Source organism: Anomaloglossus baeobatrachus, chromosome 5 (genome assembly GCF_048569485.1).
Source record: "Anomaloglossus baeobatrachus isolate aAnoBae1 chromosome 5, aAnoBae1.hap1, whole genome shotgun sequence".
Taxonomy (NCBI): domain Eukaryota; kingdom Metazoa; phylum Chordata; class Amphibia; order Anura; family Aromobatidae; genus Anomaloglossus; species Anomaloglossus baeobatrachus.
The window spans coordinates 545084354-545096607 of NC_134357.1; the positions used below are offsets into that span (position 1 = coordinate 545084354).

Genomic DNA, 12254 nt, shown 5'->3' on the forward strand with positions numbered 1-12254 from the left:
CTACATAGAGGTGAATTGTGACTGTCTCCTTGTATGCAAGCAATAAACCTTGCTTGAAACTCAGACATCTCTGGTCACTCATTGTAATGATTCAAGGAATCAATACAGAAAATCCAACCCAAAACGTCCCTCCCTGATACTCAAGGCACTGCATGAATTGTGTCATTTTTGGATGTTTCGACAAACTGTGCAATGAAAACTCGGATTTATCAGCTAAAGATATTTTAATCAGCATCCTAGCGCCATTATGGCACTGCCTTTAGTTTATAGGGCAAACACCTGGTGGTTGGTTCCCTTTAAAGGTAAATTAGGGTACCTATGCAGGAAATAGGGAAAAATGGGCTTTATTGTCTTTGATTGGTAACCTTGAACATGCACATCACGATAATTCCTTCTAGGATAACTCCTTTCTGAAATAATATACGGTAGATCCTCCTGAGAGAAGGCAGAAACCCAACCATCTGAAACCTAAGTCTGTTCACAAAGGGGGTTTCCTTCCACTCAACTTTTCATTAATATGCTTGGATACAGCACTCTGAACAGCCAACTTCTTTAGCAATGACCTTTTGTGGCTTACCCTCTTTGTGGAGTGTCAATGACTTCCTTCTGGACATCTGTCAAGTCAGTAAAGTCAGCAGTCTTCCCCATGATTGTGTAGCTGACTGAACCAGACTAAGGGACCATTTTAAATGCTTAGGAAACCTTTGCAGGTGTTTTGTGGTTATTATTCTAATTTTGTAAGATAATGACATTTGGGTTTTCTTTGGCTGTAAGCCATAATCATCAACATTAACTGAAATAAACACTTGAAATAGATCCCTCTGTGTGTAATGACTATATAATATATGAGTTTCCCTTTTTGTATTGAATTACTGAAATAAATTAATTTTCTGATGATATTCTAATTTATTGAGAAGCACTTGTATTTGTAGACTACTATTAAGTCTCTTCTCAGCCTTCATGTTTGCAAATTAAACATTCCTATTTCTTTTAGCCGGTCTACATAACCATCTTGGTTGCTCTTCTCTGGACTTTCTCCAATATATCGATGTCTTTATTGATTTGGGGCACCCAGAACTGTACACAGTATTCCAGGTGGGGTCTGACCCGGGCAGAGTATAGGGGTATAATTACCTCTCTTGATCTAGATTCAATGCTTGTCTTGATAGATCTGGGATCAACTACTACTAGTATGCCCAAGTCCTTTTCCCTGGTGCTATCACCTAGTTCTATTCCTCCCATACTTTATATGTTTTTTACATTTCTTTTACCCAGATGTAGGACTTTGTATTTGTCCCTGATAAACACCATTATGTTTGCCTCGGCCCATTTTTCGAGTGTGTCTAGAGCCTTTTGAACACGCTCTCTTTCCTCTCTAGTGTTGGCTACACCTATCTTAGTATCATTTGCAAATTTTATGAGTTTCCCAATAATTGCATTGTTCAGATCATTTATAAAGATATTAAACAGCACTGGCTCCAGGCTAGAGCCTTGCACAACCCCATTTTTTAACTTTCCTCCAGTTCAATGTGTAGCCATTTAGTATTACTCGTTGCGCCCGATCATTAAGCCAGTTGTAAATCCATCTGATTTTTTGTCAATTCCGTATTTGATAATTTTTCAATGACGATATTATGTGATACTTTATCGAATGCCTTACTGAAGTCAAGGTAAACTATTTTCACGGCATTTCCCTGGTACAACCATTTGGTGATTTTGTTATAGAAGGAAATCAGGTTGGTCTCACAAAATGTATTGGTCATAAAGCCGTGCTGGCGTTGATTAATTAATGCCTTCCGATCCAGGTACCTAATTAAATGTATTTTGACAATTTGCTAGAAGATTTTTCCTGCGATGGAGGTCACGCATAATGGCCTGTAATTTCCTGGATCCTCCTTTTTCTTTTTCTAGATAGGAACCACATTTGCCCCCAGTGCCGTAACTAGTAACGTAGTTATGGGCCTGTTTGCCCCTTTGCAATCTAGAGGGACCATTCCTGTTTCCTATAACTTATTGAAAATTATGGCTAGTGGTACTATTATTTCCATAGCTATCTCTTTCCAGAGTTTAGGGCAGTCATGGCGAACCTTTTACAGGCCGAGTGCCCAAACTGTAGCCCTAAACCCATTTTTTTTTCCGAAGTGCCAACCAATCCTATTATGTAAATAATTGATTTTAACCTTACCTTTGCAGTTTTCTCTTCTCTTCAGCAGGGGGCATAACGCTCATGCATGCTTACCACACACTGAAGCTCAGCCCCTGCCCTTTCCAGACACAGCAGTTGGATTGATCTTTCTGGAAAAAATTGCAGCATATTAGACCGAGATTTTAACATAGAATGCAATCAGATTTCACCCTGTAATCCACATCTACATTTCAAAGTCTGAACATCTTGAAATCCCATAAAGATAAACGAGTTGCTCTCCCCTCCCCCTTCATTGTGTAGTTATGTCCCCCTTCCTGGCCACTTCCTGGTAAACATGTCCCCCATCCTGATATATATTTCCCACATTCTGGTATATTTGTCCCCATCATGGCACCATCCTGGTAAATGTACCCCATCCCAGCATGTACACCATTCCTGGTAAATGTCCTCCATTCTGGTAAATGTACCCCATCCTGGTAAATGTACCCCATCATTGTAAATGTATCCCATCCTGGCATGTTCCCCCATGCTGTTAAATGACCCCATCCTGGTAACTGTACCCCATCCAGGCATGTTCGGTTATCCTGGTAAATGTCCTCTTTCCTGGTAAACGTACCCCATCCTGGTAAATGTACCCCATCCTGATAAATGTCACCCTTCCTGCTAAATGTTCCCCATCCTGGCATGTTTCCTCATCCTGGCATGTTCATGTACCCCCATCCTGGCATGTTTCCCCATATCATTTCATGTTTCCTCCCATCCTGGTAAATGTATCCCCCATCCTGGTAAATGTATTCCCTCATCCTGGTAAATGTACCCCTTCCTGGCATGTTCCCCTTCCTGCTAAATGTACCCCATCCTGGCATGTTTCCCCCCATCCTTGCAGCCATGTTTCCCCCCATCCTTGAGTTATGCTTCCCTCATCTTTGCACGTTTCCTCCATCTTTGCAGCCATGTTTCCCCCATCCTTGCAGCCATGTTTCCCCCATCCTTGCAGCCATGTTTCCCCCATCCGTGCAGCCATGTTTGCCTGTGCTCTCCATGTTTGCCCCGTGCTCTGTTTGCCCCGTGCTGGCACTGTCCCCCACACCTTGGCACAGCCACACAGAGCTTAAAATAAAAAAAAAAAAACAAAAAAAAAAAACCCTCACCTTCCAGCACCCTCTCCACCGCTGCTCGCTGCTCAGTCCTCAGTTAGTTCCCGCGCGGCCACAAGACGCCGGCGCCACTTTCTGACGATCCTCCGTCTCCTAGGCAACAGGCCTGCGGCCTAGGAGAGGAGGAGTGTCAGAGGGAGAAATGTCTCCTCTGCTCCAACACCACTTTGAACTGCCAGCGCGATCACACCGGCAGTTCAAAGTGACTGAATGTGGAGACAGCGCGCTGCGTGCCCAGTCTGGCATGCGTGCCATAGGTTCGCTATCACTGGTTTAGGGTGTAAATCATCTGATGCTGGGGACTTGGTTTCCTTTAACTTGGCTAAGTGTTCTAATATCAATCCTTTGCTTATTGTCAACTTAGACGCCTCCCTCCTTATCATCATTTCTATCATGATTATTGTTGACGCTTGAATTAGTTTTTCGGGAAACCGATACGAAATACAAGTTTAGTAGCTCCACCTGCTGTTACACCTTGTTGACTGTTTCACATTTTTGATTCTGCAGGACTCCAATGTTCGCCTTCAATTTTCTTTTGCTTCTAACATACCCCCAAAATCCTTTTAACTTACTCTTGGCCTCTTTTGCAAGCCTCAATTTGTGTTCGGTCTTAGCTCCTTTGATGCTTGTCTTGCAGTCTGCAAACTGCCATGTATTCTTCCCTAGGTATAATCCCCATCTTCCACTTGTATGTTTCCATTTTCTTTTTAAGCAGGTGATGTAATTTTCTGGTCATCCAACATGGTGCTTTAGGTGCTTCCCATTTTTCTTCCTTTTCGGTATTGTTAGTTGTTGTGCGTTAAGGATTTCCTCCTTCGTGTGCAGTTTTGTGCTTAAGAATTTTATGCCATAGAATCCTACCAACCCATGGCATTAGGCCCTTGAAGTTTACTCTGCTAAAATCAAGCCTTTTAGTTTGCGTCTTCTCAAGCGTTCCCACTCTTGAAACCCCAAATTCAAGGATAGCATGATCGCTAAGTCCCAGTGTCCCTGCTACACTTGGTACCTTAATCATACCCTCATTGTTTGTTAGCACTAGGTCCAAGATTGCTGTTCCCCTCGTATTTACTTCTACTCGTTGGGAGATTAAGTTACAGTGCCTTGCGAAAGTATTTGTCTCCCTTTAATTTTTCAACCTTTTCCCACATTTCAGGTTTCAAATATTCAAATTGTCTCTCCAGTAAAGGAGACAAACTCTAGCACAGTGCCACCTATTGGAAGTAGCCATCCTAAAACTCACGAGTGGATTTTTAACAATCCTTTGCAATATGACTCAGGATATATAAGCCAGATCAGAATCCCAATTTGCAGACACGGTGTTTCGGGGTGCTTGCCCCTCGTCAGTGCAAAGTATGGGGGTGTCTGATCTGGCTCATGAGAAAGCTATGTGGGGACCACAGGGGAACACTATTCGCCTTAAGGAGACTTTGCAAGCCAGTCTGGCTGCCAAGTTTCAAGGTTTCAAATATAAAGATAAACATGTTAGTTATTTTGAAGAATCAACAAGTGGGACACAATTGTGAAGTTGAATGACATTTATTGCTTATTTTATACATTTTTAAAAAAAAACAAAAAACTGAAAAGTGGGGCGTGCAATATTATTCGTCCCCTTTAAGTTAATACTTTGTAGCGCCACCTTATGCTGCGATTACAGCTGCAAGTCGCTTGGGGTATGTGTCTATCAGATTTACACATCGAAAGACTGAAATTCTTACCCATTCTTCCTTTGCAACAGCTGGAGCTGAGTGAGGTTGGATGGAGAGCGTTGTGCACAGCAGTTTTCAGCTCTTTCTACAGATTCTCGATTGGATTCAGGTCTGGACTTTGACTTAGCCATTCTAACACCAGGATATGTTTATTTGTGAATTCCATTGTAGATTTTGCTTTATGTTTGGGATCATTGTCTTGTTGGAAGACAAATCTCCGTCCCAGTCTCAGGTCTTTTGCAGACTCCAACAGGTTTTCTTCAAGAATGGTCCTCTATTTGGCTCCATCCATCTTCCCATCAATTTTAACCATCTTCCCTGTTCCTGCTGAAGAAAAGCAGGCCCAAACCATGATGCTGCCACCTCCATGTTTGACAGTGGGGATGGTGTGTTCAGGGTGAAGAGTTGTGTTGTTTTTACGCCAAACATATCATTTGGTATTGTGCCCAAATTTTTGATTTTGGTTTCATCTGACCAGAGCACCTTCTTCTACGTTTGGTGTATCTCCCAGGTGGCTTGTGGCAAACTTTAAATGACACTTTTTATGGATGTCTTTGAGAAATGGCTTTCTCTTTGCCACTCTTCCATAAAGGCCAGATTTATGTAGTGTACGACTGATTGTTGTCCTATGGACAAACTCTCCCACCTCAGCTGTAGATCTCTTCAGTTCATCCAGAGTGATCATGGGCCTCTTGGCAGCATCTCTGATCAGTCTTCTCCTAGTTGAAGATGAAAGTTTGGATGGACGGCCGGGTCTTGGTAGATTTGCAGGTATGATACTCCTTCCATTTCAATACGATCGCTTGCACAGTGCTCCTTGGGATATTTAAAGTTTTGGAAATCTTTTTGTAACCAAATCCGGCTTTAAACTTCTCTACATCATTATTACAGACCTGCCTGTTGTGTTCCTTGGTCTTCATGATGCTATCTGCGCTTGAAACAGAACACTGAGACTATTATAGAGCAGGTGCATTTATACGGAGACTTGATTACACACAGGTATCATCATCAGTCATTTAGGACAACATTGGATCATTCAGAGATCTTCAATTAACTTCTGGAGTGAGTTTGCTGCACTGAAAGTAAAGGGGAAGAATAATATTGCACGCCCCACTTTTCAGTTATTTATTTTTTTAAAAAAGTTTAAATTAAGCATTACATTTCGTTCAACTTTACAATTGTGTTCCACTTGTTGTTGATTCTTCACCATAACATTAAAATTTTTATCTTTATGTTTGAAGCCTGAAATGTGGGAAAAGGGTGAAATATTCAAGGGAGCCGAATACTTTCGCAAGGCACTGTATCTGAAAGGCAGGATAAAAATTGGATGGAGCCTTTACTCTTAAGGCCTGAAACACACATCTGTGAAAAGCACGCACGTGTAATACGGGCCGTTTTTCAGGTCCGTGATCCGTTTTTATGTCCGTTTTCATGGTCCATGTGGCATTCGTGTGAACGGCGTATGCTAACCGCGTGTGCGTGTGTAATGTCCGTGTGTGCGTGATATTCGTAACTGACATGTGAGTGTGCTGTCCATGTGAAATGATCCATGTGTGATGCTAAATGATGTTGATGCATGCCCGCAGACAGAGTCACGAGCTGAGAATGAACTCGGGTGAACTTCACCCGACTTCATTGTCATACCGCGGCTCTGTCTGTGTGTCGCGTACTGATTAGCGGTCACCCGTTAAGGACTCACCGGTGACCGCTAATCCCCTGAGTGACGGAAGTGAGCAGCGCGATTAGCGCTGCTGTCACTCAGGCTACCCGCGGCTAGCTGGATCCTCCACCCGAGACCGCAACTCACCTGTGACTTCATCGCTGTCACTCGGGCGACTTGCTGTCACAGTTAGAGGATCCAGCGGTGGCTGCGAGTAACCTCAGTGACAGCACAGCTGATCGCGTGGCTCACCTCAGTTACTGCGTGGAGCTGTCAGGAGTGGCGGTGTTCTACTGCAGCTCCTGTCACCTTCATGTAGCAGAGCTGGAAGTGACGCGGGACCTCCGTGGATTACGCCGGACATGGAGGGTTTTTTGGGGCTTAATAAATTGGTGAACGAGGGTATTTGTTAGTGTTTATTATTGTAAATAAAGGATTTTTTTGGGTGTATGTGTTTATTTACTGTAACTTACAGATTAATCATGGAAGGTATCTCGGGGAGACGCCTGCAATGATTAATCTTGGACTTAGTGGCAGCTATGGGCTGCCATTAACTCTTTATTACCCCGATTGCCAACACACCAGGGCAATTCGGGAAGAGCCGGGTAGAGTCCCAGAACTGTCGCATCTAATGGATGCAGCAATTCTGGGTAGCCTGTTGGCTGATATTGCTTAAGCCTTCAGCCGTGTGACTTTACCCTGGCTGGTATCAAAATGGGGGGAGACCGCACGTCGTTTTTTTTTAATTATTTTTTTTACTGCACAGTATAGACCCGCCCACCGGCGGCTGTGATTGGTTGCAGTGAGACAGCTGTCACTCAGCGTGGGGGCATGTCTTACTGCAACCAATCATAGGCACCGGTGGGCCGGGAGAGCAGGGAATACGAGATTGATTAATGAGCGGCCGACTTTTTCAAATAGTAAAAGCCGTCGGAGTTGAATAGCCGTGCAGAGCCGCGCCGGTGATCAGGGATCGGTAAGTATGAGAGAGGGGGGAGACTGACCGACATGGACAGAGAGAGAGAGGGACAGACAAGACAGAGAGACCGACCGACGGACTGAGGGAGATTGACCGACATACACAGAAAAAGAAAGAATGACCGACATCGCTAGAAAAAAGCACCAAACGGACACGGACCATAGGGAGATGCATACGTGTTTACTAACGTGTGCGCACATACCCATAGACTTTCATTGGGTCCGTGTGTGCGTGCTCCGTGCAGAAAACGGACATGCTTCCGTGCAACACGGAACAACATACGGATCACGGACACACGGACCTTATGGAATAACGCATGTGTGACCTCAAACAGAGATTAACATTGGTACACGTTTGTCCGTGTCTCCGGTATATACGGAAACGGACCAAACACGCACGTGTTTAACGGATGTGTGTTTTAGGCCTAAGGGTGCTTTACACGCTGCAACATCACTAACGATAGCTAGCGATGTCGTGCGCGATAGCACCTGCCCCCGTCGTTCGAGCGACATTTGGTGATTGCGAACATTATCGCTACGGCAGCGTCACACGCACATACCTTTTCAGCGACGTCGCTGTGACTGCTGAACAATCCCTCATTCAAGGGGGAGGTGCTTTTGGAGTCATAGCGACGTCACTAAGCGGCCGACCAATAGCAGAGGAGGGGTGGAGATGAGCGGCCGGAACATGCCGCCCACCTCCTCCTCATAGCATGGACATTAAAGGGAACCTGTTACCTAAATTTTCGCTATGAAACTAAAAGAATCCCCTTCTGCAGCTCCTGGGCTGCATCTATAAAGGTCCATCTTGCTACTGGCCCCCCTTTCAGACCTAAATAAACACTTAATAAAATCTTACCTTTTGGTATGCTAATGAGCTTTGCTGGCAAAGGGGGCGGGCTGTATTTCTTCCGTTATTTCCCCTCCTGCCGCTGTTCGCCATCCCCGTGTTGATTTACATCGATGAGGCCGCCGCCCTCATGTTACGCAAGGCTCCTGAAGTCTCGCGCATGCCCAGTGGCAGTATCGCGGGACTGAGCGCTGTTCAAATCGCGAGCGCTGGCGATGTAATTGCGCAGGCGCGAGATTGTGGGCGGAGCTGTGAATGTCATCAACAGCATCATCCAAGTACCCGCCCATAATCTCATGTCCAGATTGGCCAGCAAAGCTCATTAGCATACCAAAAGGTACGATTTTATAAAGTGTTTATTGAGGTCTGAAAGGGGGGGCCAGTAGGTAGATGAACCTTTCTAGAATGCAGGCCAGGAGCTGCAGAAGGGGATTCTTTTAGTTTCATAGCGAAAATTCAGGTGACAGGTTCTCTTTAATGAGCACTCTAGACCGCACACACATACACACAACACTGCTGCATGGAGAGGACATGTACACTGAGGTCTGCTATGTATGCACATTTACACACAGCTCTAGGACTGAAAATACTCTGGTGGAAGGATCCTCAGCTGCTCCCTCAGCACGTACAGCCTCTATGTAGGTCTCTGTAACTTCCTCACCTGCTCTGCACCAATCATATACAGTAGATCAGTGTGGGGCAGGAGAAGACAGCAATTTTCTCAGTGATTGGGAAGGACACTGTCTCAGCGTTCTCCTTTATCAAAGGAAGCTGCCTCCGGACTATTTTCTTGTTAAAAGTATGTCTTATCCTATAGTCCAAAAAATATGGTAAGTTCTAAAGTAGTTTCCCTTTCTCATTTAATTAAATAACTGTCTAAGATTTTAGTACAATTTATCAATAAAATATATAAATATGTCACCGTGTGATTTGTTTTTGATGGTTAACAAAATGTGTTTTTCCAGAAATTCATTTTTCACATTCTACGTAAAATAAGGACTTTGCCCCGTGTGGTATTTTTGATGGTGAAGGGGGGAATATTTTCGGCTAAAACACATTCCACCCTCCTGACATAAAAAAGGTTTCTCCCTGGTGTGAGTTCTCTGGTGTCTAACAAAACTTGATTGATCTACAAAACATTTCCCACATTCTGAACATGAAAAAGGCTTTTCCCCTGTATGAGTTCTCTGATGTGTAACAAGGTGTGTTTTCTGTACAAAACATTTCCCACATTCTGAGCATAAAAAAGGCTTCTCCCCTGTGTGAGTTCTCTGATGTTGAACAAGGTATGCATTCCTTAAAAAACATTTCCCACATTCTGAACATGAAAAAGGCTTCTCCCCTGTGTGAATTTTCTGATGTTGAACAAGGTGTGATTTATGTACAAAACATTTTCCACATTGTGAACATGAAATTGGCTTTCCCGCTTTAAGAGCAGTGCTTTTATCTTTGCGGTGAATGGATGATGGGATATCTGGAACAATGGCATTCACTTCAATCGTATCTTGTGTGATCTCAAAGTCATCGGATGTCAATTGTCCCTCTAGTATCCTGTGACGATCATCTGTCAAGAATAGAATCAGTTATTATTTTTGAAAAAAATATCCCAGAAATTTATATTTTTGAACACTTCTACTTAAAATGTCCATAGAAATGGCATGTTATGCAGCAAAATGTAATTATTCGCTAAGACAATGACAGTTCACATTTTAATAGAAGACCTCATGGCATGAACCAGTAGAGCATGTTCAACTGTTGGTTCATTCTGCCTCCCAAATATTGGAACAAAAAGCCACCAAAAAATGTTATGTAGGTGAAAATAAAATTTCTACGCATCCCACAAAAACAAGCCACCACTCAGGTTCATCATCTGTCAAGAGAAAACCAAAGTATTTCTACAATTTTAGTGGCTCAAAGGCTCTTGAAAAGCAACATGGCTTCCATAAACCAATCCAGTAAAATACGCTCTCCCAAAGTCATATCTCCCCCACGCTTCTGAGCCTTGCAGTGTGCTGAAACCACATTTAGCATCCATGTGATTGGCATTGCTGTAGTGAGAAGAACCCACTTAACTTTTTACAGTTTATGTGTCTAATAGAGCACAAAATGTGCACTATGTGATGGGCAATAAAATGGCATATTTGAAACTTTCACTCAGTAACATCCACTGCATGTTAAATTATGGAAAAGTGCCTGTGGAGTCAAAATAGTCAATACTCCTATAGATGAAATGAGGATCAAATTTTCCAAAATGTTGTCACTTTTCTTCTGGTCTGGTTTTCTACCATTCTGTCACATTAAAAGTTCTGCAAATGGTGTGCCACATTGTTACGTCACCGCCGGAGTCTGCTCCAGCGACTTCTGCTCCGATCGCCAGGCGACGCCGTGTTCCTGCCGTGGATGGTGCTGGTGATGGGAGAGGAGTCGATGCCAGCGGCACCGGTGGGCGCAGGCTCTGATCATCCACTGGGCTGGGTTATCTTGGGATATGCAGTACCGCTGGCTGACTGTGGGTGGCATGTGTCTTCCAGCTGAAGTTGCCAGCGTTCAGCTACAGCCAATGGGAAGACACCACACCCTTCTTATTCCCCCTCCTGTCACATGACCACTGCCAGAGATAGTTCTGATTTTCCTGGCTCCTGTTACGTCCTATTCTGTTTGGTGATTCCTGTGTGCTGACTTCTGCGTGTTTTCTGACTACCCTCCTGCCTACTGTTTTTGTACCTCGCTGCCCGATCCGGATTTGACCTCTGCTACGTTTACTGACTACGTCATTGCCTGCCAATTCTGTCCCTGTTCCGCAATTCCTGGTTTGACCCTGCCTGATTACTACTCTCATCGGACTGCAGCCTTCCACAGGTAGTGATCACCAGGGCCCTGTGTAATTCCAAATCCCTGTATAGGGGTTAAAGGGTTTCAGGGTTCTGGGGGGTCCTGCTTGGTGAGTGGCTGCCCTCTAACCTCCCCATTACAGCCCATCTGAGTCTGTGGATCCAGGCAGGCGTTACACACATATTTTCTGGGATATAGGAATCTAGTCTGGAAACGTCTGCTTTAGTCGTGACCTTATTCATTCTGTGGTGTGACTATAGTAACTGAGGACATATTGGAAACAAAAGCTCTCAATGGTGCAGGCTCTGTCCAACCACTAAGATTAGGGTGGCTGGGACCAGTAGTACCATCTAGTCTGGAAGTATGGGTGTGTATGCAGTCCAGCTGGAGTAATGAGCTCTCTGCTTCAGCCAACTAGAAAGCACCACACCCTACTAAAGCTCAAAGCACATTGCTGGAATCTGCAAGACACAGCCATGTTCTGCTCTGACTCAATCCTCTGTGATCAGCTTCCAGCTTGTTTATTTGTTCCTGTTGTGACCCCGATCTGTTTACTGACTGCTCTTGTGTCTTCTGATTTTGTATTTTTTTTGTCCTCCTGGTTCTGAACCTGACTATTCTTCTTGCCGTCTTGCATCACCAAACTGCAGCTAAGGCTGCTTTCACACTACGTTTTTTTAACATGCGTCATGATCTTTTTTTAACGCAAAAACGGATCCAGTGCAAATGCATTTTCATTTCAATGCATTTGCAATGGACTCGCGTCAACATGCGTTCACATGCGTTTGCGTGCGTTATAGTAAGGATCCAGCGACTTGCAGTTTTTTAACTTTTTTTCAAAAACGCTACTTGTAGCGTTTTTGAGCTGCGTTCAAATACTGCAAATTGCTGAATCCTGACTATACTGCATGCAAATATATGTGAA

General features: G+C 44.0%; 1 protein-coding gene across 1 annotated transcript; it reads right to left on the reverse strand.

Moving 5' to 3' along the window:
* Positions 1-9380: 9380 nt before the first annotated feature.
* Positions 9381-11966, reverse strand: LOC142312951 (uncharacterized). Its single transcript, XM_075351940.1, has 2 exons — positions 11885-11966; positions 9381-10061 (listed from the first exon to the last, which is right to left on the reverse strand). The coding sequence occupies exons 1-2, from the start codon at positions 11964-11966 to the stop codon at positions 9481-9483; spliced, it is 663 nt and encodes a 220-aa protein (XP_075208055.1). The 3' UTR covers positions 9381-9480.
* Between the last annotated feature and the right edge of the window lie 288 nt (positions 11967-12254).